The following is a 25,217-nucleotide window of genomic DNA, read 5'->3' as shown; positions in this document are numbered from 1 at the left end:
CTCTGAGTATAACTTAGATACTACTCAACATGTTGCTGGTTTCGTCTTTTGAATTAAAGAGCCACTGTCTCTCTTTCATAAAATTTTATTTTGAAATATTATCCTCTCAGTTCTAGGTAGTTTTACAGCAAATTTGATCCTGCTGGAAGATAACCATAAGGGCCAAATATTTGATTCACACATCTTTGCTGTTCTCCTATTTCTCTGATGAAATCAAGCGTCCAGATTTAGGGAGATACGGTAACTGTGCCTTCCACTTTCCCTCATTATGTTTCAAGCAATTTCCTTCCTAACCCACTTCCAATATCAGATCCAGGCTGGGGATAAAATTGCTTGATGCACGAGATCACACAGCAAGGCAAAGCAAGTGATGTGTTAGGATCTGGCTGTTCTAAGCACGGGCCCCATTTCAGGTTTTAAAAAGAGATTTGTCCCCAGCTATGCATGTGATTGAATGGTCAGGCACATTAACATATATATTGGTAGCACAGAATGCAGATGTTTAGTTGAGAAAAACAGATCTACCAGTGATCTACCAGAAAGTTCATTGCTGGGAATTTTTTTGAACTAGGCGCAACATGGCTCATAGCAGATGTTATAAGTTGTGTGTGTGTTTTGTTTCTCAATTTGATCCTTTTACATGGTTTTGCATATATAGTGGTATTTTATGCATTGTGAATTGCAGTTATTTTTATTTATCATAGTTTAGTAATTATTTATTGTAATTGTTAAGAGTGAATTTCTGTTTAATTGTTTAATCTGAAGAAGTGTGCATGCACACGAAAGCTCATACCAAGAACAAACTTAGTTGGTCTCTAAGGTGCTACTGGAAGGATTTTTTTTTTTTAATTTGGGGAAACACTGATCTACATCAATACTTTGATGGGAATGACAGTTACTGAAGGAGTTTCACATTACGCAGAAGGAAATTAGCAAGTGACGCACATGCATGATTGTGGCTTGTCTGAGAATCCTCAAAAAGTGACCCCTCAAAGGACGGTATCCATGAATTTAAACTGCCACGCACAATTGCTAGTGGGCTTCTGCTCCACTTTAGTACATGTTAATCCACTGCATGGGGGGGGGGGCACATGCAGATACTGTTGGTCTTGTTGCCAGGGCTGACGCGTCCATTTAGGCGAACTAGGCAATTGCCTAGGGCACCAAAATGGAGGGGTGCTAGCCAGGCTTGGGCGGGACGGGCTAGCAGCAGCTTCTCCACTGTAGCGGAGAGGTGCTGCTTGCCCCCTACACCACCACCCAGCTCCCGCTAAAGCAGGCTTTGGCGGAGGGGCGGGACGGGCGAGCAGCAGCTTCTCTGCTACAGCGGAGAAACTGCTGCTTGCCTCTCCACCACCCCCACCTCCCGCTAAAGCAGGCTTTGGCGGGGGGCGGGGGGCACCAGAAGGTGGTTCGGCTAGGGCTCAAGAAGCCCTAGCACCGGTCCTGCTTGTTGCTATGCCAGTTTAGCACCACCCTAGATGCTTTTAAATTGTATTTTTACAAACATGCTGTGAACCACCTGAATGAAGTGGGCCACTGGCTGCCTGAATGAAGTGGGCCACTGGCTGCCCACGGACCACAATTTGGGAAACCCTACTTTCGTGTATGCAAGGATGGCAAAGGAGATAGTCTACTTTGTAATGACTACCTCCCAGAAATATTTGCACTCTTGTGACTGTAACCCACAGGATTCTAAAGATATTGCAAAAAGAGAGAGAGCTGTAATACATACATCTCTAACATATACTAGAGGTATCACTAATGTAATTGTTTCAAAAATTGGCAGGTTCTCTCTTTTCACCTTGTAAGCCTATCACCATGGAAACTAAATGGTTCTTAATAGCATCTCTTATGGCAACTGCTGTTTCTTGAGATGCAGGTGGGGGACTATACTGAACCTTTGTTTTTGTTACTGTATGCACTTTCATCACTTCCACACAGTGTTGTTCTGTGACTAATATTCAGCTTAAAATAATCAAAGCACTTTTATTAAAAGGGGGTAGCTTTTCTTTAAAGAGAAAATTTAGTGTCAATATTAAAAAGCACCATTGTTGTTTTTTTAAGAGCGCTTGTTTTGAAATCAGACAGTGTGTAATAGAATTCCGAATTCATAGCACATAAAAATGAACACACAATAAGAGAAGTACTTCTGCTGGATTGAAAGAAAAAAAGAGAAAGAGAAAGAGTGTGTGTGCACGCACACAGTGGAGAAGGCAACATACAGAAAGGGAGGGTATTGCGGGTTTTTGGTTGACCTCTACAATACATAGTTTTGCTGATCCATAAGCAGGGCACTGCTGGATCAAAACACAGGCGGTGGCCAACCAGATGTTCCCAATTTTGTAACTTTAGCTAGTGTGCAGTAACAGACTTAGGACAGGAAAGCTTAGGTTTAAACCCAATACAGTGGTACCTTGGTTCCCAAACTCAATCCATTCTGGAAGTCCATTCGACTTCCAAAACATTCACAAACCAAGGCAACTGGTTGATTGGCCCCGGAAACAATGCCGACATCCGGAATAGATGGTCGGCTTCCAAAGAACATTCGCAAACTGCAACACTTACTTCCAGGTTTGTGACATTTGGAAGCCGATTTGTTCGGGAGCCAAGCCATTCGGGAACCAAGGAACCACTGTACCTGCTTTGCCATGGAACTCAATGGGCTGCCTTGAGCATGTCACTGTTTTGCAACCTAAACTATATCACAGGATTGGGTTCAGGATTTAAACAGCAACGACAACAAATGACTTGAAGAGTGTCATGGTATACTGCACAGAGGGAGGGGGGATACAAATCAAAAGTTTATACCAAAAAACGTTGCACATAGCCCAAACACACATTTTGAAAAGAAATAGTGATTACACCAAAGTTGTTTGCAGGAAGGGCTCAGTTCAACCTCCTGCTTCCTCTACCAAAGAGAATTGACTTTGTCAACAATTTGCTGACCAGGGTTATGCACAAGTGGTCCCATTAGCTAAATCAGGCAGGAATACAGCATCTACACTGACTGCGTGGGGCTCATCTTCTAGCAAGGGATGTGTGCTGGTGCTTACTTATTATGGCTATATATGCCTCACTGGATTGAGACAGCTACATATAAAGCAGCTCTTGGCAAGACTGGATTTCAGATATAAATCAACAAGCTTAATACAGTAAAACTCATCCCACAGTGCCATACAAATGTCATGCAGCACTCACACAGTGCTAGCTTTTCAGCTGGGAGTAAAATTAGAAAACTGCTGGTATCTCTGAAAATCACTAATAGTGAAATGTATCTCATCTCAGTTGCTTTTATAAGCTTCTGTTCAAAAGGAGCTTGTAAATAGAACTATTCATTTGTGTATCTGTAAATCCAGGAAACGCTATTTTTAAAGGCAGGAGGTCAGACACACACTGCAAAATATATCTTTGGAGTATATATATATATTTCACACTGGGTTCTTTTATTTTGAATATTTTGAAATATTCATTTATTGCAAGGTACTTTATTTCTATAATATTCTAAAGTGCATCCAGTAATGGCACATTTTAGAGAGAACATGGGCTTAAGGAAGTTTCTAGGAAGCAAAAGAGCAACCACATAAGGGCACTCATTGTTTATAATTGGCTTTGAAAGAGCGCAGCCCCACGCACCACACAACTGTGGGAAGTGATGAGATGGATTCTGTCAGACTCTGCTTTGCACAAAGATCCAGGTTAGGAGGTCTCAGCCAGGCATTTCCGAGGCTCCAACTTAAAACCGAACACATTAGTGGCATGAGAGAAGTGGAGATGGACAGGTGGGGGGGGAAATACTTAACACATAAAGACTTGTGTCCCCTTCAGTCATTACAGTAATACAAACCCTACAGAGTGATAAGCTGCTGACTAACAGATTTACTAGAAAGCTGACCTGCACATTTCCTCATCTAGTGGATAAGGGACTGACTGTGACAAGCTGGCAGAGCAATGACAGCTAGACAGAAAGGGAAGGCCCAGTGACTGGGAAAAAGCTCAAGCACTGCGGGAGGAGATGAGATGGCACTGTTACATCAGTACATTGAAGTATCTTGCGGTTTAAAATGATAATTAGATATAAAGCCACAACGAAGGGCTTATTGGGAATCCGGAAGTTAATGCTGCTTTAAAGAAGCTTTATTCAGGGAATGCTACTAAACATTGTGAGGCAAGGGCAAGGAATTTAAGCTACAGCTCAGGGATATCTCGACTTTCCTTAGCTCCTTCACCTACTCTTATTCATAACCTGTGTTGGAGAAGGAAAAGCTTCCTTTGGGCAGTAAAATCAACTCTCATTAACATACTACAGGCCTCTGGAAGAGTTTCTGTTCTATTTACCTTGCCTTGTCTCTCTAGGGTGCTGAACTATTTGAAGTAGAAGTATAACCTCGATTAGAGAGGCATGCTCCATCTCTCCACTACAGAAATTAAATTATTATTATTAATAATTGTAGTAATGATGCTAAACATTTAAAATGCTCTGTCAAGTCATGGGGGGGGGGAGGAATTCATAAATCTTAGGATGAAAATGGACTTATCTGCAAGAGCTGTATTTGTTTCTTAACTCATGCCTGTGCTATTCATATATAAAAGGGGTGTGCATTTAATTAATTAATGTGGATAAGGAGAGGTGAACCTTGCCACCCCACTATTTTTCTTCTAGCTCAGCTCTGATGCTGAAAATGAGTTGACCTGGAAGTCAGCATATGGGCACCCAAAACAGCCTTACACAGTCAGACCCTTGGTCCATCTAGCCCAGGATTGTTGACCTGACCCCCAACTGCGAAAATCTCGCCAGGATTTTCAGCAGAAGTCTTTCCCATCACCAAGAACAAGGTCCTGGATGCACCAAGGACTAAACTTGGAACCCTCTGCTTGCAACAGAGGTGTTCTTCCACTGACTGAGCTATAGCCCTTAAGGCAACAGAGCACGGGGACATATTGAAGGGGAAAGCATCCCTGATTGTCCCTTCTGGCATGGAAATTAGACATCTTCCACCTCCTGCTTTTTCTGATTATCACCAAGAAGACCCTGACCCTACAATACTTCAGCTGTCAGTGCGGGAAACAGATCAGGGCCTCCAATAAAGATCTAACATGCAAGTGCTGCATGCAACACACAGGGAAAAACACACCCATATTTCTACAGCCAGTCCTGGTGCGGAAAAATTAGGGTAATGTTGAATACTGGGAGAACAAACTGCTTGACTTTGCTTTCTGTAACTTACTGACTTTTAAAAGTATCCCAAACCCATCTGACGCCTCAGTCCAGATACATTCCCCATCTCCTAACATATCTAATATTAAAGTGATTTTCTTTTTTTAATTGCAGCTTTACAGTGGTGACACTGAAGACCGATGTATTTCCTACTTTGGGGAGATGGGAGTGGAGGGAACAAAACCAAGGCAAAATTTCTTGGGTGGATGCCCTCAGCAAACCACTTTCCGATATATTAATTACAGTAAGCACTGAACTGTCGCTAACAGAGTTTCACTTATATACAGAGTTCAATGAGTACTGTACATTAATTAGGCCCCAGAGATGGGAGACCTTTTCACTATTTTACTCATACTGTATAACTAAAGGATTGACACACAGAAGGTCAGATTTTTAACATTCACAAGCCTAGGTATTTATTTAAGCTTAGGATGTTGGAATGTAGCTGCAGGATATTGAAAATCAAGAGATACTGATGCCCTTGTAGTTATTCACTAGAGCAGTCTTTCCTACTGTTCTAGTTTGATTTGTAATCTAGAATAAAGCTACATGACGCAATTCAGTGTGTGTTCAGAAAGCCAAACATCAGACACAGAGCTTGCTAATACACTGGAATATTAAACAGGTAGCACCAGTAAGAACACAGCACTGCTCATTCTAGTGTAACTGATTAGGAGGTAGGTTCTCATCTCAGTTCAGCTTGCATAGCTTTATTGATCAGAGCCACATAGTTGGAGCAGATATCCGCCAGTAGCTTTGCAGCAAGTGTGCCTTATTTTCTATATATAACTTGCCTTATTCCCATGAAGAAGCCAAGAGAAAAGGGAAACACAGCTTCATAGGTGTTTGAAGTGTGGTTGTCTAAATCAGAGCTTTCTATGTTGGCGACACACTTTTTAGGCATGCATCATTTCACGACACAGTAATTCAGTTTTACTAGCAAACCGGAGGTTCAAATGACCCCTTTCCAGGTCTGGAAGGCGTGCGGGCAGCATTTGCATGGCACACACTGCACCCATCACACTAATGTGTCACGATACACACTTTGGAAAGCTCTGGTCTAAATAATAATAATTATTATTTTACATTTTTTCAGAACAAGCTATGCCTAGGATTGTGCTGACTGCTCACCTGAAAAAACAGGTAGCTACGATTCTATATGCATTCGATCCCAAAGAAACTCTGAATTAATCAGCCTGTGTAATTATGCAAATTGAATAACTGGCATGCTCTTTTATTTTGTCAGTCTTTAAAGAGAAGGGCAAGCAACAAATGCTGAGCACAGGAAATACAGCCCAACTACTGGAAATGTTATTCTGCCACCTTTGTGACTTCTGACATTTCAGCAGAGGCTGCTGACTTATTTCCAAGCATATCTTCACAGCCACAAGAGACAGAAATTTTTAAAACAGTTAAACCCATTACGACGTTCTGTGCTTTTTCAGCTCTCAAACAGAACTGTGGTACACACGTGGCCCTTTCAAACCCACCTCTGTCCTGGTGAAGGAAAGCCCCATTCCTCCTTCCCTGAAAAAGAATTGTACCTATCATCTCACTCATCTCTCCATACTGATCCCTGACCATACCTTGGTGAGATCCAGCTACAGCAATGTAACATACAATTTGATCGAACACAAACAGTAAGGGAGTATAGCCATATGCAGGCACATCTGTTTTATATGGTCCTTCCTTTCAAAAACAAAACAAAACTCAGAGAAAAGTGGTGTATAAATTTATTAAATAGATAAAATAAAATAATAGATTAACGCCCCCAAAAGTGGATATGGATATGTTTACACAAGGCAAGATATATGGCCATATAATTGTGCAAAGCATAGCAGCAGATGAATAGAATTACATCAATTTAGTAAGCTCAGCAAATTGTCCTAGAAAAAGGAATACTGTACCGGAAGACAGAGTAATACTGCTCTCACACAGGTCTGCCATTTTATGCCTATATTCTGCTAAAAATGCCACATCAACTTTGTAATCTCTAGACAAAGGATAGTCCTCAGTGCTAATGGCATTATAATAAAGCTTCCCCTTCTTCCAACCATTCTCACATTAACAACAAAGCTAATTGCCCCTCCGAGAAATGAGAAATGAGACGCAATCATCCAGTATAGCGTAATAATTCTTCCTAATGCATACTCTTAACCTGGATTACTCAAAACAGATTTAACAGATTTTTGCTTCGCCTTAGGCCTCACTAACAAGATAACAGGGAAAAGCATATGACATTTACCGGTAGGCCTTTTAGCTAGTGCAGGCAAAAAAAAATGCCAAGACTTTGTATGATTGAGATGCTGTAAAATAGTAACAATGAAAGGTTGGTAACCCATGCTTTGTACATTTGCTCCCGTACAGGTGCTGAATACCTACAGAGCAGCATGAGTACCATTTCAACCTTTATGGTGGCAGTGCACACAGAAGCTACCAAATTTAAATGGTTCCTACAAGTCAATCCTTCCAGTTGGAATTGCTACATATGGTGGCCTTATTCCTTTAAAAACCACACACACCGCTCTTATAGTAACTGTTTACAAGTCTCAGAAGGAATACGGACTTCACAGTCCTAAAGCAGCAACAAGATTCTGGTTCTCTCATTAATTCTAATACCACCGTGATTTTAGTGTTACACAAATAAGCCTCTAATTCCCTGCACTCCTTTCTCCCCATAGTCTACAGGTATATTGCAAATTATAGCTTTCTCAGTTCCAATGCAACAGCAAACTATGGTTTGCTGCAAAAGTGAATGTGCAAGGTGACATAATGGCGAGAACAAGAACCCCATGCTCATTCTTGCAACGTCAAGCAACAGTTTTATGCTATCTCTGAACTGAGCCACACTTTTTAAAGAGCGTGTGAAAATCTGAAGTAGTAAGAATAACGCCAACGTTAATATCCAAAAGAGGTACTAAATTTGTTAAGTCACACATATCATCTCAGAAATAGCTCGGAAACAGGAATAGGGCCATAGGTCTGTGACACAGCACACATAAGGTCCCAAGGTTACCCCCAGGCATCTCCTGTTGACCTAGAGCCCTCTGTGCCTGAGAACCTGAAAAACCATGTCTAATAAGAATAGACAATACTGAATTAGACAGACAGTGGTCTGACCAAAGCTAACTTCAGGTTTGAGGTGGCTCCCAGTACTGAGTCTGCATCTGTACCAGAGGGCTCTTCCCTGCAGGGTTGCACAGTGGCAATACTCAACAGGTTTTGCAAATGGCAGTACCCACCTGCCTGGAACTGGGCACTGGTGGACGGAGGGGAAATAAAGGAGGTCAAGGTTGGGCACCTTGCCAGCTTCTTTAGGATGCTGCATGGTGATGCCAGGCCTGGCTCTGACTTTTCCTCCTTATTTATTTAATAAATTATATATACTGCTTGATTTAATAAGACCTCTAAGCACTTTATAAGAACTAGTAGGATTATCAATAAAAATCAGTTAGCAAGAAGTAAATAAAGCATTTAAAAGATAATTAAAATCTGTGTGTTTGTGTGTGGATAGGCTTGCCCAAACAAAAAGGAAGCTTCAAGAATGTGCAAGGCAGCTTCCAGAAAACAGACAGCAGGTGTTCCCCTTTGGATGTGGAAGATAGTATCTATAAAGATGCAACACCCATCATGCTGAAAAATGAGTGTGAGTACCAAAACACTTAGAGAGTACAGCATGCACTTTGTGCAACAGTCAGTGCAACTGCTTCTTTCTAGGGCATTCCTCTTCTTCCAGGAGAAAATATGTGGCATACACAATGAACAACACTCATGCATTCCATACATTTCTGTCGCTGAAAAGAAGTGGGGTTCTGAATCACCTCTGGTGATGGAACTATACGTGTAGGGTCAAGTTTTCACCCATACGTTTCCTTGCTGTTTAGAAGTACACACATTCTATTCTTTCCAATGAATATGGGCAACTTCTGCAGGTGTGGGGATCTGGATCAGTCACATTTCTAATATAAGCATTTACATTAATATCTCTTTATAATCAGCGGCATGCAGTTAGCCATTTACTAACCAGTGGAAACTGAAACTACCACCCAGGAACACCACTGTGGACCTTTCAAAAGGTTAGGAACAGCCCAGTAAGCAGCTTTCCATGTGTAACCTTAGTTTCATGCCACATGAAAGCCAGATAACACACCCCTATACTTACTTTTTGGTCCATTGATTTCATGGGTCTACTCTTCATATGACTTTGCTGGATATCACCCAATACCTTCATAAGATTGCTTTAAAGCAGTGTTTCCCAAACTTGGGTCTCCAGTTGATTTTGGGCTACAACTCCCATGATCCCTGACTAGTGGTCAGGGATGATGGGAATTGTAGTCCAGAAACAGCTGGGGACCCAAGTTTGGGAAACCCTGCTGTAAAGTATGTTGGCAAGGATAAATGATTTGCTCAAAGGCCACCTAGTGAGCTCAGCATGCCTCCTCCCAATTAAAATAATAACAATCCTTTATTTCAGGATACACTACCAGCAGAATGCCACCTTTTCTATTGAAAATGTGAATGCCTACCTAAAGACAAATTAAGAGTTGAATGTCACAACAGTATCTTAGCATGGTATTTTACCAAGGTTTAAACTACACATTCTTCAATAACGGTAATTTCTTACTACACTGAATATGTGTAAATGGCTTATTATGAATGAGCAGTGTATTAGTGCACGCTGCCTGATCATTTCCTCAATGTGATCATACTAAACTCAGTTTGAGATAAAGGGATCCTACTGCTGAATAGGCTGAAGGAATTAATAATTTAATCTGGTAGAATACGTTTCACAAATTTAAGGTTTTGTATACATTGTAATAGATGGGACATGTTGCATACTCAGTTGGAACAAGAGGCAGAGGCTGTGTAGGTTCCAAAAGTCCTTTATTATTGAAAACAGAACTAGACTTCAAGAACAGCCATGTTGCCTGTGAGCCTGCCCGAGCCAGACTGGCTAGCTGCTGCTAAACTCTGTTAGTTAACTTGTTTCCCATAGGAGTGTTCACCCACCAAGCTCGTCTGTAATTGGCTAGGTCGCGCCAGGAGGCGGACCCTGTAAGGTGGTTGAACAGCTCCTATTGGTTCCCATACACAACACCCCTCCCCCCAAATTCCAAACATTATGAACAAATAAAATCTTTAAGGTGTGTTGGACGTTTACGTTCTCTTTGGGACCGTCGCAGTTCCGGAGTCTGCACCTGCGACTGAGGAACATCTCCAAGTCCCTGTTTGCTGATTGGTGCCATCAACCGAGGCGGCTCTGCAGGTGTTGCCGGTTGCGGGGCTGCTGTGGGCACCGGCCCAGGATCGCACTGTTGAGGTGTCTCGGTTGGCGGCACACCCTCCGTTTCCCCACTTGTCCCAGTTGCCAAGTCACCAGCTGCGTCTGTTGCACTACCCTGTGGTTCCGCTGGCCGTACTGGGTCGGGAGATGACCGGGGTCTGATCTGGTCGAGGTGTCTTTTCCAAACCAGTCCACCCTCCAGCCTCACCTCATAGGAAACCGGCCCTGTACAACGCTCAATGGTGCCTGGTACCCAACCTGGTCCAAACCCATAGTTCCGAACATATACAGGATCCCCTGGGGCAAATCCCTTAGGTGCTTTCCGCTCCACGGTGTGTGGTCGCTGCTCTAAGGCCCTGTCGGGATGTATGCGATCCAGGAGAGTAGTGAGCCTCCTTCCCATAAGCAACTCAGCTGGGCTATGGCCAGTGGTTGCACTTGGGGTGACGTGTTGAGCCAACAAAAACTCTGATAAACGGAGGGACCAGTCTCCCTGTATTATACGCCTGAGCGCATCTTTAGTTGTGCGAACCATACGTTCTGCTTGGCCATTGGTGGCTGGATGAAAGGGAGCTGACCTGATGTGGCGGATTCCATTCTTAGACACAAACTCTTGGAATTCCGCTGAAGTGAAAGCTGTTCCATTGTCACTCACCAGGGTGTCAGGCAAGCCGTGTGTGGCAAATAACTTCCTGAGTGAGTTTATAGTCGCCCTACTGGACATGGTGGAGGTCGGTGTCACCTCGAGCCACTTGGAATGGGAATCCACCACGATGAGGAACAGTTGGCCCTGGAAGGGCCCTGCATAATCTATGTGCACCCTGGACCATGGGGACCGTGTGGATTCCCAGGACTGAACTGGTGCCTTGGGGGGATCCGGCCGCGACACTTGGCAGGGTTCACAATGTTTAACCCACCCTTCAATCTCGGCATCTATGCCCGGCCACCAGACGTAACTCCGGGCCAGTGCCTTCATCCGGACTATTCCCGGATGGGACACGTGCAAACCTTCTAAGACCTTTCTCCTAAGTGAGGGGGGAACTATGACTCGGCTACCCCACAGTATACACCCCCTGTGTGACGACAACTCGTCTTTGCGAGCTGTGAAGCTTGAGAATTCTGGTCCTGGCTTTTCAGGCCAACCCCTCCCCACCCACTCTGCAACACGAGCCAACAACCTGTCTTTCGCTGTTGCAGCAGCCACGTCTTTCACATGTAGGGGTTGGTCAGGTAAGTCCTCCAGTTGCATTATCTGGTGAGCCGGAGCAGGATCTGGACCATTCTCGGGCAGCGGTAAGCGGCTGAGAGCATCAGCGTGCCCCATGGCTTTTCCGGGTCGGTGCTCTAAGGAATATTGATAGCCGGCCAAGAAAATGGACCAACGCAGAACCCGAGGGGAGAGCGTCTGAGGCGTCTGGCGATCGGGGGCAAGGAGTCCCAAGAGAGGCTTATGGTCTGTCACGATAGTGAAGGGCCGGCCATAAAGGAAGTCATGAAATTTTTTTACTCCTTTAACCACTGCCAGACCCTCCTTATCAATCTGGGAGTAATTGCGTTCTGCTGGTGTGAGGGTTTGGGAGAAGTACGCCACTGGGACTTCTCTTCCGTCCGATAGTTGGTGGCCCAGAACCGCGCCCACCCCGTACGGGGAAGCGTCGCACGCCAACACAACTGGGAGATTTTCATCAAAATGCATCAACACCGAATTAGAGATAAGCAATTCTTTGACCCCTTGGAAGGATTTTGCCTGTCGTGGGCCCCACACCCAACATGCTTTTTTGTCCAAAAGCCTGTGCAAGGGCTCGGCCACTGCCGCCTTGTGTGGCAGGAACGCATGGTAGAAATTGAGGAGTCCCAAAAAAGCTTGCAATTCTGCCTTGTTCTTAGGGGCGGGGGCATCACAAATGGCACGCACCTTGTCCTCGGTTGGATGGAGGCCGTCTGCATCCACTCGGAACCCCAAGAAGTCCACGCTGTTCACTCCCAATAGGCACTTTTTCTGTTTGACCTTAAGTCCTGCCGCCTGGAAGCGTTGTAGCACTGTCCTTAAGCTAGCGGCGAAGTCCTCCCTCGACGGCGCAGCGATCAACACATCGTCGAAGAACGGCGTGACTCCAGGGATGCCTTTAAGAAGATGGTCCATTAGACTCTGGAATACTCCTGGAGCCACGCTGATTCCAAACTGCAGACGTTTAACTCTGAAGGCGCCCTTATGGGTAACTATTGTTTGGGCGTCAGCTGTGGCCTCATCCACGGGTAGCTGCTGGTACGCTTGTGCCAAGTCCAGTTTTCCGAAGACCTTGGCCCCAGCCAGGTTGGCCAATACATGGCTCACTATTGGAACCGGGTAGGCATGGTCCTGCAGGGCCCGGTTCAGGGTGCACTTGTAGTCACCACAAATGCGGACTGAGCCATCAGGTTTAACCGGGGTGACAATTGGGGTTTCCCATGAGCCCGATGTAACCGGCTCTAAAACTCCCTGTGCCACTAAACGGTCCAGTTCCTCCTCAATTTTGGGTTTGAGCGCAAACGGAACTCTACGAGCCTTGACCCTAATGGGTTGCACCATGGGATTGATCTGTAGGGAGATCGGGGGTCCCTTGTAAAGGCCCAAGGTTCCGTCAAAAACTGATGGAAACTCCTGGCAGATTGACTCAAATCCTGTCCCAGGTGAAATTTGATTTAGTCCTGACACGCTTAAGCCTAACGGGCCAAACCACGCCAAACCCAAAAGGCTGGTAAAGGGCCCCTTAGTTATGATGAGGTCCAATTTCTTAATGTGATTCTTAAACTGAACCTTGAAAGTGCCCATACCCCTTAGCTGAATTATATTTCTCTGGAAGTCTCGTAACACCACAGTGGCTGGTCGGAGAGGTGGGGGCCGTTTGGGAAAAAGCTCTCTAAATGTCTTGTCCGATATTATGGAATACGATGAGCCGGTATCCAGCTCCATATTGCACGGCTTTCCCTCGATTCTAACTTGCACCCTAAGCTTATTAGATCCCAGGGATGGAAACTGATATACCCTGTCTGAAGAGATTGACTGCAACTCCACCTCTTCGAGGGCCTCGTGCACGCGTTGTCTGGGTCGTATTCCTGCGTTCTTTGAACGGCAGACACGCATGATGTGCCCGGCTTTGCCACAGCCTCGACACGTGACGTCACGGAACCTGCATGTCTTACGATCATGGTTCTCTCCACAACTGGCACAGGTGCTGTGTGGGTTGGACTGATGCTGGTTCGACTTGTGCGCAGCTTGGGAGCGGCGGTTGCGGTCGGGTTGGCCTAGGGTTCGATGGACATCCTCGGGGGAATCGCCAGAAGATGAACAGTCTCGCTGAACACGATGGGTCCCCCCTTCTGCTCGGGAAATTGGGGCCCTTCCGTGGGCATTATCCTTCTCGAAAGCCATGGCCATGTTCATGGCTGTGGCCATCGTGATGTCATCTTTCGCCAGCAGCTTGCGGCGGAGATGGCTGTCTCGCACGCCAACGATGAACCTTTCCAACAGACGCTCCTCCAGGTTAGTGAATTGACAATACATCGCAATTTCCCTGAGAGCAGCAATATACTCATTTACTGACTCATGCGCTTGTTGCTCTCTGTGGGCAAAATCGTAACGGCGGTGGTTCTTTGACGGCTGGGGTGCAAGGTGCCCTGTCATTGCCTTTGTTAGCTCATCGAAAGAGCAGTCCTCAATGTTCTTAGGTGCCATCAAACCCTCCAGTAAGGTGATGGCAGAACTTCCCAGCACGGTGAGAAGCACATCTACTTTATCAATTTCCCTAGTAAACCCTTGAAGCCGAACATAGCTCTTTATTCGGCGGAGCCATTGAGGCCATTGCTCGGAATGGCTCAAGTCAAAGTCTGGTGGTGGCCTAGTCAGCCCAGCGGCCATTTTCGTACCTTGAGCTGTCGCTTGTGTGGTGGTGGTCGATTCCGAAGGAGCTGCTGACCCTTCTTCGCCACCGGAGTTCTCCGCAGAGTCCAGCGTGACTGGATGTCACACTCACTTTGAGCGGCAGGGCGGTGCTGCAGTGACACTCAGGCCTCAAGTCCAGGCCTCCAACTCAGGCTCACTGTGTGTGGCAGGCCGGTGCTGCAGTATCAACTTAGGCCTCAAATCCAGGCCTACAACTCAGGCCTACAACTCAGGCCTTAAAACTGGCTGGGCAAGCATCCCATCCTCGTCGCCAGTGTTGCATACTCAGTTGGAACAAGAGGCAGAGGCTGTGTAGGTTCCAAAAGTCCTTTATTATTGAAAACAGAACTAGACTTCAAGAACAGCCATGTTGCCTGTGAGCCTGCCCGAGCCAGACTGGCTAGCTGCTGCTAAACTCTGTTAGTTAACTTGTTTCCCATAGGAGTGTTCACCCACCAAGCTCGTCTGTAATTGGCTAGGTCGCGCCAGGAGGCGGACCCTGTAAGGTGGTTGAACAGCTCCTATTGGTTCCCATACACAACAGGACACCAAAAAAACCCCATATACATCTGCTTTAAAAATACTGATTAAAATGCATTGAAAAGGGCTCAGGGAAAGGATCTGCATTTGTGTTTTGGTCTAGTCCCCAGCACGAGGATGCACTCTTTCTGATTAGAGAATAATACAGTACAGGCTGCATAGTGCTGAATAATAATTAACCATTTTTACAGGCACCACCTCCTGCTCCCCATAATTGCAAGCAGACACACAACAAGGTTAAGTGAAAGACACAGAGCTAAAGAAATAGCCATATAAGAAAGAGGGCATTTTTATTCATTGACTTATTAATTGATCCCACTTAATAAAAGCATTAACTGCTAGCCAATTCCAAGACAGGTACTATGAAGTGCTTTATCGTACAACTCAGATAGGCTTTATTAAAAAAAATAGGTGCTGATCCCCAAAACAAAATGTAGACAAGATATGTCTGATCATACAATATAATGCTCTTTCTTCATCCAGTGAAAAAAGAGCACATGCAGAGAGACTGGTTGAAATAAAGCAAGGTTTTGCTGTTAGCATGTAAAGCCCTAATGACTTAGGATCCAAGTACTTTACTATTACATTATTATCGCACCATTCCTTGAAGGAACTCAAGGCAGCACACGTAGTGCTCCCCCTCTGCATTTTATCCTGACAACAACCCTTTGAGGTAGCCTAGGCTGAGAAGCAGTGACTGGCTCAAGGTTGCTTGACCAGTCCCTGCCTGACAGTCTAACCCAGTGAGCTTCATGGCAGAGCAGCAATTTGAACATTGGTCTCCAGGTCCTAGTCAAACACTAACCGCAACACCACATTAGCTCTAAGTGTTTAAGCAGTGCCTCCTGCTATATCTTCCAAGCTGTGTGTTAAAATCAGCAGGGAATGATGCCCTGCTTTTTGTTCCATTTGTAGAAAGTCCTAGGAGGGCAGTAACACAAGAAAGGGCATCTCAGTGGCTATGCCCAACTTAATGGAATTTCCTCCCAGGTATTTTCAGGGGGCATGGATGGCGAAAGGGGCTCAATCCCTGGTGTCTGCATGACTTAAATTTGCAGTATCGAAAGCAAGCTAGGACAGTGGGGAGTAAGTCCCATGTTTCTGACCTCTCTCTTCCCAAGGCAAATCTGTTTAAAACTGCGGAAAAGCACTTAACCATTATGACATAAACCTTGCTTGAGACACAGAGAGCAGCTGCCAAGTTTCTGTGCACAGAATAGATTAGCAAAATCCAGATTAGAAAAAATTTAGTGTACAACTAAAAAAAGCAATGCTTCATCCTGGTTGGTAAATATAGTAGCCCTTAAGCATTTAATATGGATCTCTTTCTCCACCTCACACACTGCTTTACTGCTGCATAGACACCAAAGCTAAAACAAAACAAAACAAAACAAAACACTAGAAGTCCCATACCATTTCAGCAACACTTCCAATATTAGGAATGAGGAAAAGGAAATCCTGCTCTTTCAAGAAAAATAATTCTCCCATCCACTTTAAGAATCTAGTATTGCCTGTCTTTACTGCCCACCTAAGTCCACTGTGAGGACAGCAAAAGTATTCTGACAACTTGCATCCAAGCACCAGCACTATACATGGTGAATGAATACATGCAAACATCATTTAATTTGCTTGATTTGGTACTCTGGCATTTCAGGTTCTGTGCCTAATTTTGTGGAACACACAGGCCTGATAACAGCTTTTAGCCTGCTGCTGTCAACAGGGTTCTTGAATTAAAGGACCTGGACAAAGAGGCAAAAATTCCCATGTGCAAAGTGTTGGTAGCAGTTGTCCAAACATCATTATTAGCACAGAAAAAGCCAAAAGGTCACTAATACACACTAGTGTCAAGCAAAGTTTTCTCCAACCCCAGACGTCCTTTCCTGTCTGCTTTGAATTCCTGCCTTGTTATTTTACTCTTGTTCTTACTTGTGGGAAAGAGGTTAGTCGGGAGACAAGCCTCAGGCACTTCCCATAACCTAAGTATCCAGCACTCCTTGCTTTGCTTCAGACACACCAAAGAAGGAAGCCTACAACTCACATTGATTTTCCTCCACCCTACAAGAAACCCTATCAGACACAGCATAATGCATGCAGCAGAAGAATGGACATTCCAGACTACATTCAACCTCTTGATGTATGATAGAAAATAATCATCATTACTAAAACTCAATAAATAATTATTTTAATTAGCTAAAATACCCCAGATCACTGGGCTTAGAATGGAATTAGTAGGTATATGTGTCAAGTACAGGGATAATTCAGTCAACAGCTACTTCAATTAATCCACAGGACAACAACCTAGAAGCAATTCATCAGCTTTCACTTATAACCTGACCACATAAAGAAAGAAGAGAATGGCAGTACAGTAGATGTATCACTTAGTATGAACGTTTACAAATTCTCCGGAAAACCAAAGACAAGTTCCAAAGGTTTATACTAACTTGTGGATCACTTAATAAGAACGTGTTTTACATATGTATACTGTTAGAAGTTGTGCTGCTGGTAGGGGAATACGTGTACAGGGTTTCATAAAGTATTTCAAATGTATCTTAAAGAGGCTGCAATGAGGGTGGCAGTAGGGAATGCTATGGGATTTACAGGGAAAGCATTCCATTCATATTGCCAAGTATCTTAAAACTAGGAAAGTATAAATAGGTACTGGGAAACAAGCGTTCTAAGTTGTATGGTTCCTTATATTCTCAAGTTTCTGCAATTTACTCCCCCCTTTCTCCCAGACTATCCACATTTTGGAAGAATTCAATTGAATTAAACCCTTGGAAATGAAATTTGTGAATGGTCATTCTGAACACATGTGTGTGCTTTTATGTTTATACTTGCAGTTCTGTACATTTGTAATAAAAATAAATATAAATTTGTGGTTGTGGGTTTATTCCGGTCTTCCATTTTAAACTGTGAATTTTTTTATTAGTCATAAATTGTTCCTTTTATTACTCCAAGCCAGTGTTTTTCCGAGACTTCACACCCATTGGGGAACTCTTTCCATAGTGACTCATCTTGCCAAGCAACCCCTGCATGTTGGCGACAAAACTGTTATGTGTTACAAAGAATTCTGGCAATGAACTCTGTTCAATATGGGTTCTGTGCCAGGCTTGCTGGGTGTAGATATTATCCTACAGCAGGATACCCTCCAGATGTTATGGACTACAAAACCCATCATCTCTGACTATGCAGGCCAAGGATGACAGATGTTGTAGTCCATGACATCTGAATGACATCACACTGGCTAACCCTGTCCTATGGAAACAGAGTGCACCCTAGATTCTGTTTTGCTGCTTTCTGGCCTTCTGAACTGATGCCCTAGCAAATTATGCTACATATTATGTTACAAAAAAGCTATTTCACATGCTTGTGATTTTTAATCTAAATCTAAGACTCTCTATAACTTGGCAAATTATACTTTTATTCAAATAAAAGACAATGAGTTGTATTCAAGTAAGTCAAACTCTGAGCAGACCCAGAGTTAGTAATGATGAACTTATGTCCACTGATTTCAATGTGTATGCTCCAAGCATAACTTAGTTGGGTAGAATGGAATATAAAAGTCAAATGTTCTTACTATTCAGAGCCAATATGGGGCCCTGCAGATGTTGTGAACGACAACGCCCATCAGCACCAGTTGGTACAGCCAATATTCAGGAATGATGGGAGCTGCAGACCAGCACTATCTGGAGGGTGCTATGTTGTCTGCCCTGGTACCCAAAAAAAACAACTTTTTGAATTTCCTGAATTCCTGAATCTGAATATTGTGAACAAGTGAGAGAAACACTGAAGAAATAGGTCTATCAAAGTAAGATGTGACTTCAATTTATGGAACATTTTAAAAAAGCTAATTCATTACAAACTTCAAACCCAAACAGAAATGCTGCTAACAGCCAGGTATACGACTAATGCCAAAATTCTAATGCCAGAACTCACCATCTGAATGGGTTTTTTGTGCAAGTCTCTCTCCGTTACTAGCTTCTCTTGGTCAGTGACATAGAGGCCTTTTTGTGCCAAGGCTTGGATAACTGCATCATGGCCCAGGAGCGGTTTGGCAGCATCACTCTTGAGAATAAGACTCCCAGCACGACAGTAGAATTCAGCAGATAGCAGCGATTTAACAACAGGAGGTTTAATATGTTCCTGGTCATACTGATCCGTATAAAATGGTTCTCGAAGATCCTCTGGTACATTTTCTACAAAAGAAGAGGGGGAAACATTTGAATTACATCATTATTATAGTAGGAAGTGCAAAATTATGACATTTTATCATTTTTAGGAAGCGAAACACTCACATTACAAGACTGCCTTTTACTCCCCACCCTGAAGAACTTCCCAAAGCCTAACTTTAATTATGCACATTAGCTCATGATCTGTGTGACGTCCTGCAGAGCTGCAATGGGTCAAATCAATGATTTGGTACGCAACTGCAAACCTTTCAATTGGCTTACACCATCCTCAGGTCAAACTACACAGGATGTCAGAAAACCATAATTGAGACCCCATCTTTAAGGTTTGTTAGCAGGCAGATGCTTTGAAGAAGGAGCAGGTGGTAGTAAGACTGGGGGTGTTAAAAAAAACCCTTCCAGCTGCACCATTTCCCCAACAGAAATAGCCCCAGAAGCTGTCCCTAGCTCAGTGGGGAAATTTCAACCAGGCATCTGGAATAGGTGGAAACTGTTCATATCCTCCTCTGGTGCCACTTCCCCACCCTTGTATTTTACCACTAGCCTGGTAGTCACGCCGCATAGAATTCTATTGCATACGCCATCCCTCCTCAGCGCCCAGCAAAGACAGTTTGCTAAAGAAGGGGAGCTGCTTCCTCTGCACACAGCAGCTCTCTGTTCCTCCTCTGCCGCACCCAGCAGGCTATTGAAAAAAAGTGTGGAAGCTACTAATATTAAGTGGCTGATTTACAAGGATGCACTTCCCCGATCTTCAAACAGCTGCATAAGGTAGTCAATTAGTTGTTGTTTTTAATGTGAGGTATTCCCATTACTGCTTTCCCACACTGTTTAGTCTGCTCCTCGGGGACACCATCCTACTTGATGGAGCAAAGCTAATAAGGAACCGACAAGTACTGAATGAGTTGCACAGCATAAGGGGGGAACCCTTTTAAGTTTTTAACCACAGCCTAAAGCAATTATTTACTGTTTATATATTGTGGGGTTTGGTTTTGTACTTTCTCCCTGGCACACAACATAGAATCATAGAGCTGGAAGGGACCATGAGGGTCATCTAGTCCAACCCCTGTGATGCAGGAATGTTTGCCCAATGTGGGGCTCGAACCTATGACCTTGGAATTCACATGCTCAACTGAGCATTTTTTAATGTGAAAAACTTCCAACCTGTGCCAGTTTATTAATAGCATCTTATCTATTATTGCACATTTGTGGAAACAAGATGGCATCAGGGTATCTATTCCAGGCTGAATCCGCTAACTTTGGGGTTTGCAGCAAATTTCTGGGCAACCCTATTAATTTTGTTCATTTGTAGAAATTAAAATTATACAATAAATAATAAGTTGAATTTTGTGAACAGTATAACTAGGATCAACATCATTGCATTAGGATGAGCCGGCTTTTGTCAAATGTGCCTGACATGAAATTAGAATATTCCTTAAACAACATGTGGGCCCCATCAAATAGAAGAGGATGCCTTCACCCCAGTATGGCTCCCTTTAATCGCATACACAGCCCAACAACACAACAACAAAAACTTAAAACACATCCTTATTTCCTGATTAATAGCCTTTGGACTATAATGTAATTTAAACAGAAAACTATCTTTGGAAATATTTTGCCTTGAAAAGCATTTTATTTTAAAAATCTGATTTAAATTTAAAAAAATCACACACACACACACATATATATTTGGCATTGATTTTTATCCACCCTACTTTGAACTTGCACTCCTTGGAGTGATGTTCTTGATTCACCCCACTTTAAGTAGGAGGTTACACAATGTCATTCTCCTAATGGTTGAGTCTTTACCCAGTGCTACTTTTCTAGAAAAAGAGGTGCTGTAGCTCACCATGAACTTCTCCCTTGTTCTCTTAGAATGGCAATGGCAATGGGAGTTTTTTCATCTTTGGTGGACATGTGATTTAGTAAAGCAATTTTGGGAAAGTATCTATAATGAACTTAAAAAAATATTTAAGTACACATTTAAAAAATTCCCAGAGGCATTCCTTCTAGGGATGGTCGGACCAGAGATTAAAATTTCAGACCAGAAGTTTTTTCTCTACGCCACAACGGCAGCGAGACTACTGCTGGCCCAGGTCTGGAAACAAAAGACAATACCAACTGTGCAGCAGTGGCAACAGAAAATCACTGAATATATGGAAATAGCTAAAATGACAATAAGAGTCAGACAACAGGGGGAGGAAACATTTAAAAACGAATGGGGAAAGTTTATGGAATATTTGGAAAAGGTTTGCAAGATATGAAATATGGGTATATAACTCATGGCATATAAATAAGAATGAAGATGGCGTTATAAAACAAAAGTTAGGAGGCGAATTATTAAAAGATAGGAACTATATAAGTTTTGGAAAAGAGGATGGAAAGCTAGAAATAAGAGCTAGAGGAGGGATTAAATATATGGGAAGGTATCCAAAGCGCGAAATATAAATTAAGAGATAAAGAAGACATATTATGAAGGAAGGGAAGTTCATGGATTTATGATTTATAGGTTTGGTGTGATATAATTTGTAAATTATTATACATTTGTAAAGTTATTGTAATCATCTTTTGTTTGTTTGTTTGTAAGTGGATAAAATCAATAAAAAATATTTAAAATAAAATAAAATAGAATGGCAATGGCACCCACCTGAGAGGGGCCGGAGCTGAGCTCCAGCTGGAAAAAAAATGCCCTAGTCTTTACATGAACTCCTGGCCCAAGCTTTGAGTAAAATTAGAACAGCCATCTTTGTCCCACATTTGTCTCTACCCATATATCATTATTCACTGCACAAATTAAAGATCTCTACCTAAACAGGAAGAGGTTTTAGGTCATCTCTTTATAGTATAGGAATGGTCAAGACGCAAATCCAACCACAACAAATATTCATATACTGCTTTAGTGAGTATGAGGTTTCCCATGGAATGACAGTAAGCCTTGCAGCGGACGGCAGCATTATCCCACCATAATTGCCTAAAGCCGCCCAGTGAGATTGTACAAGAAGAAATTTGAACCAAGTATTTCCTGATTCAAAGTTTGGTTTTAACCCTATGTATGATATACAGTATGTGACTGACACAGCACCCGAAATCCTCTTCACCATCCACTCCCTCATGCCAACCATTTCCTTGAAACATCAGCAACTGGATCAGAAGCACCTCGGCAAGCATTTGCAAAACACAAGAAGGGAAATGTACCGGTAATTCGAGGAGACATTCGGCACATCATAAAACATGTTCCTACTGTGCTGCCAGATATACTGGCACGAACATTCAAGATAATGCAGGTCAGAATAAACTGAAAAATACACACATCCACCCACTCTGGCACACAGGATAATGAACACAGTACTAGTTTCACCTTCCAAACTGCATGGCTTTATATATATATAAAAAATCAATTGCACTGGTGTTGTTTCTGCCTACTCTAATATTACAGCTATACGTAACCAGATTAAAGGTAAAGGTAAAGGGACCCCTGACCGTTAGTTCCAGTCGCAGGTGACTCTGGGGTTGCAGTGCTCATCTCGCTTTACTGGCTGAGGGAGCCGGCGTACAGCTTCCGGGTCATGTGGCCAGCATGACTAAGCCGCTTCTGGCAAACCAGAGCAGCGCACGAAAACACCGTTTACTTTCCCGTCGGAGCGGTACCTATTTATCTACTTGCACATCGACGTGCTTTTGAACTGCTAGGTTGGCAGGAGCAGGGACCGAGCAACAGGACCTCACCCCGTTGTGGGGATTCAAACCACCGACCTTCTGATTGGCAAGCCCTAGGCTCAGTGGTTTAACCCACAGTGCCACCAGATTAGTTAAAGTCCATTGAAGTTATCATAGAATCATAGAGTTGGAAGAGACCACAAGGGCCATCCAGTCCAACCCCCTGCCAAGCAGGAAACACCATCAAAGCATTCCTGACAGAGGGCTGTCAAGCCTCCGCTTAAAGACCTCCAAAGAAGGAGACTCCACCACACTCCTTGGCAGCAAATTCCACTGTCGGACAGCTCTTACTGTCAGTGGCTACTTCTCTTAGGTTTCAGTCAAGCCTTTTCCCTGACTTGCTCATGTTTCTATTCCATAGATTTTATTTATTTTTATTCTGGAACATTCAATCATATGAACCCTAAACTGCAGTCCGATGCGGTACAGCCTAATACAGTACAGGTTTTCTTCCTCATCTGCCATTTCTGAGAATTCTTCTCTTTCAGGCAGATTCATTGTCTGAACTCAGATTCAAGACTAAACATGCAGTTTAGCATTACAAGGAACCCCAGTGAGACTTGGGAGTCATATGCTTTCCTGAAAAGACTACAAAGGTGAACTGAAACTTTCTGTTTTTGATTAAGTACAGTTTACTGTGTCACCTGAACCAAGAACCGTGGTTAACCTTAACTATGTGTTGTTGAAACAAGCCAGCTTCACAGCCCATTGTTTGAAATTGTCTATTTAAGCAAACCAGAGCTAAATAAGTCAGTAGAGCACAAGACTCTTAATCTCAGGTTTGTGGGTTCGAGCCCAGAGTTGGGCAAAAAGATTCCTGCATTGCAGGGGTTGGGCTAGATGACCCTCGTGATCCCTTCCAATTGTACAATTCTAAGATTCTATGTTTTTCTTCTGATTTTTAACACCAAATCAACTTAAAATGAAAAGAACTTTCACTTGCCACTTTATCACCACACTGAAGGTGATGCGAGTTTTGAAGTTTTTACAAAGAGATTCAGAATAATATTCATAGCCCCAATGAAGTTCGTTGAGATTTACTGCACAAACATTGCTTTGAAGAAAGAACATGGATTGCTTATCTTCTACTATCAAATCAGAAAACCACAACTGCCTTTATAGAGAGAAAAAACAGCTTGGCGAGTTACAGAGCCTAACAACAAGCAGGAAGATCAACAAAAATGTTTTTAACGTATGCCTCATCTTTCCTGCCCTGCCTTGCTACACTAATTAGATTTTCTAAATTATCCTGTGATTCTCTTTACCATACCATTTTGTTCCTTCACAAGAACTGAAAATATACTTTCTGTTACAGTATCTTTCAAATAGAAGCAGGTTTGAAGAGGTTTTAAACATGTGCTCTTGTTTATACGGCTATTTAAAAACAAAAAACAAAAAAAGGACTCCTGACTCCCAATGAATTAAATTTTCTCTTCTGCAGAACACATTCCAAAGTAATCCCATTTCTGTAGATTAAGTTGCTTGAATTCACACAGATTTGGCTCAGAATAAGTATTAATGAACTATAATGACTATTCACCCTGCTTCCAAAAAAATTTAGATACGAAAATTAATTAGCTTAATACTACAGCGGCTTACATTCACTAATACTTCTGAGGTAATAAAAAGAATTTGTACTTGCATCATATGAGCATCAAACTTTATTTCAGTCACAGACCAGGATAAGATAAAACATATGGATAAACTGAACACATAAGACTTAAAACAGGTAAGGAATAAAAACTAGTAATTAAAAAGTGATTATATCATACATACTTAAAAAGGTAGAAACAGGGACAAACAGTTAAAAGCAACTATAAGGGAGGGAGCATGAAGGAGCCACAGGCCTTGCATTTTGGGCCTCATTTGTGGCGCAAACCATCCTTCGATGAATTGCCATCATGACAGTGCAGAATCTAGCAACTGCATATGTAACATCTGGGTTTTCATCTTGAAGCAGCAGAGAGGTATAAAGTTGTTCTGTGAGACCTAGGAATTTATGTAGCATAGGCAAGATGAACCTAGCTCGTATATCTATACGGTATAAGTATTGGCAGTGAAAAAAAAGACATTCTGTTGTTTCCAGTTGCCCAGAGCCATATGGGCATTTCCTCTCCTTGTACGATGTCCTCCTAAAGCAGCCTTCCTGGATGGCTGAAGGGAGGGCCTGGCAGTGGGCGAGAGTGAAAGCCCTTTGCTGTTTTGGAATTTCAAGGTTGGTTATATATGGCATCTGGGAGGTGTCTTCTGGTTTCACTGATTAAAAATTTCGGGGACTTGGCTAGATCTGCTTGGCATTTGGTATCTTCCACGTGCTGTTTGATGGGGGTTTTTTTGGTTTGTTCGTACCCC

At 43.1% G+C, this 25,217-nt stretch overlaps 1 protein-coding gene across 3 annotated transcripts in view; it reads right to left on the bottom strand.

Moving 5' to 3' along the window:
- Positions 1-25,217, bottom strand: part of CAMSAP2 (calmodulin regulated spectrin associated protein family member 2) — a 77,911-nt gene that overhangs the window by 39,928 nt on the left and 12,766 nt on the right. For 2 of the 3 annotated variants that reach the window (XM_033151445.1, XM_033151446.1), the window contains exon 2: positions 18,901-19,160. The exons of the other annotated variant lie outside the window; for it this stretch is intronic. In XM_033151445.1, coding sequence (XP_033007336.1) covers positions 18,901-19,160 — 260 coding nt within the window. The remainder of the gene's footprint in view (positions 1-18,900; positions 19,161-25,217) is intronic. 3 annotated transcript variants of the gene reach the window in all.

Source organism: Lacerta agilis, chromosome 6 (genome assembly GCF_009819535.1).
Source record: "Lacerta agilis isolate rLacAgi1 chromosome 6, rLacAgi1.pri, whole genome shotgun sequence".
Taxonomy (NCBI): domain Eukaryota; kingdom Metazoa; phylum Chordata; class Lepidosauria; order Squamata; family Lacertidae; genus Lacerta; species Lacerta agilis.
This window is presented reverse-complemented; position numbering and strand designations above follow the sequence as displayed.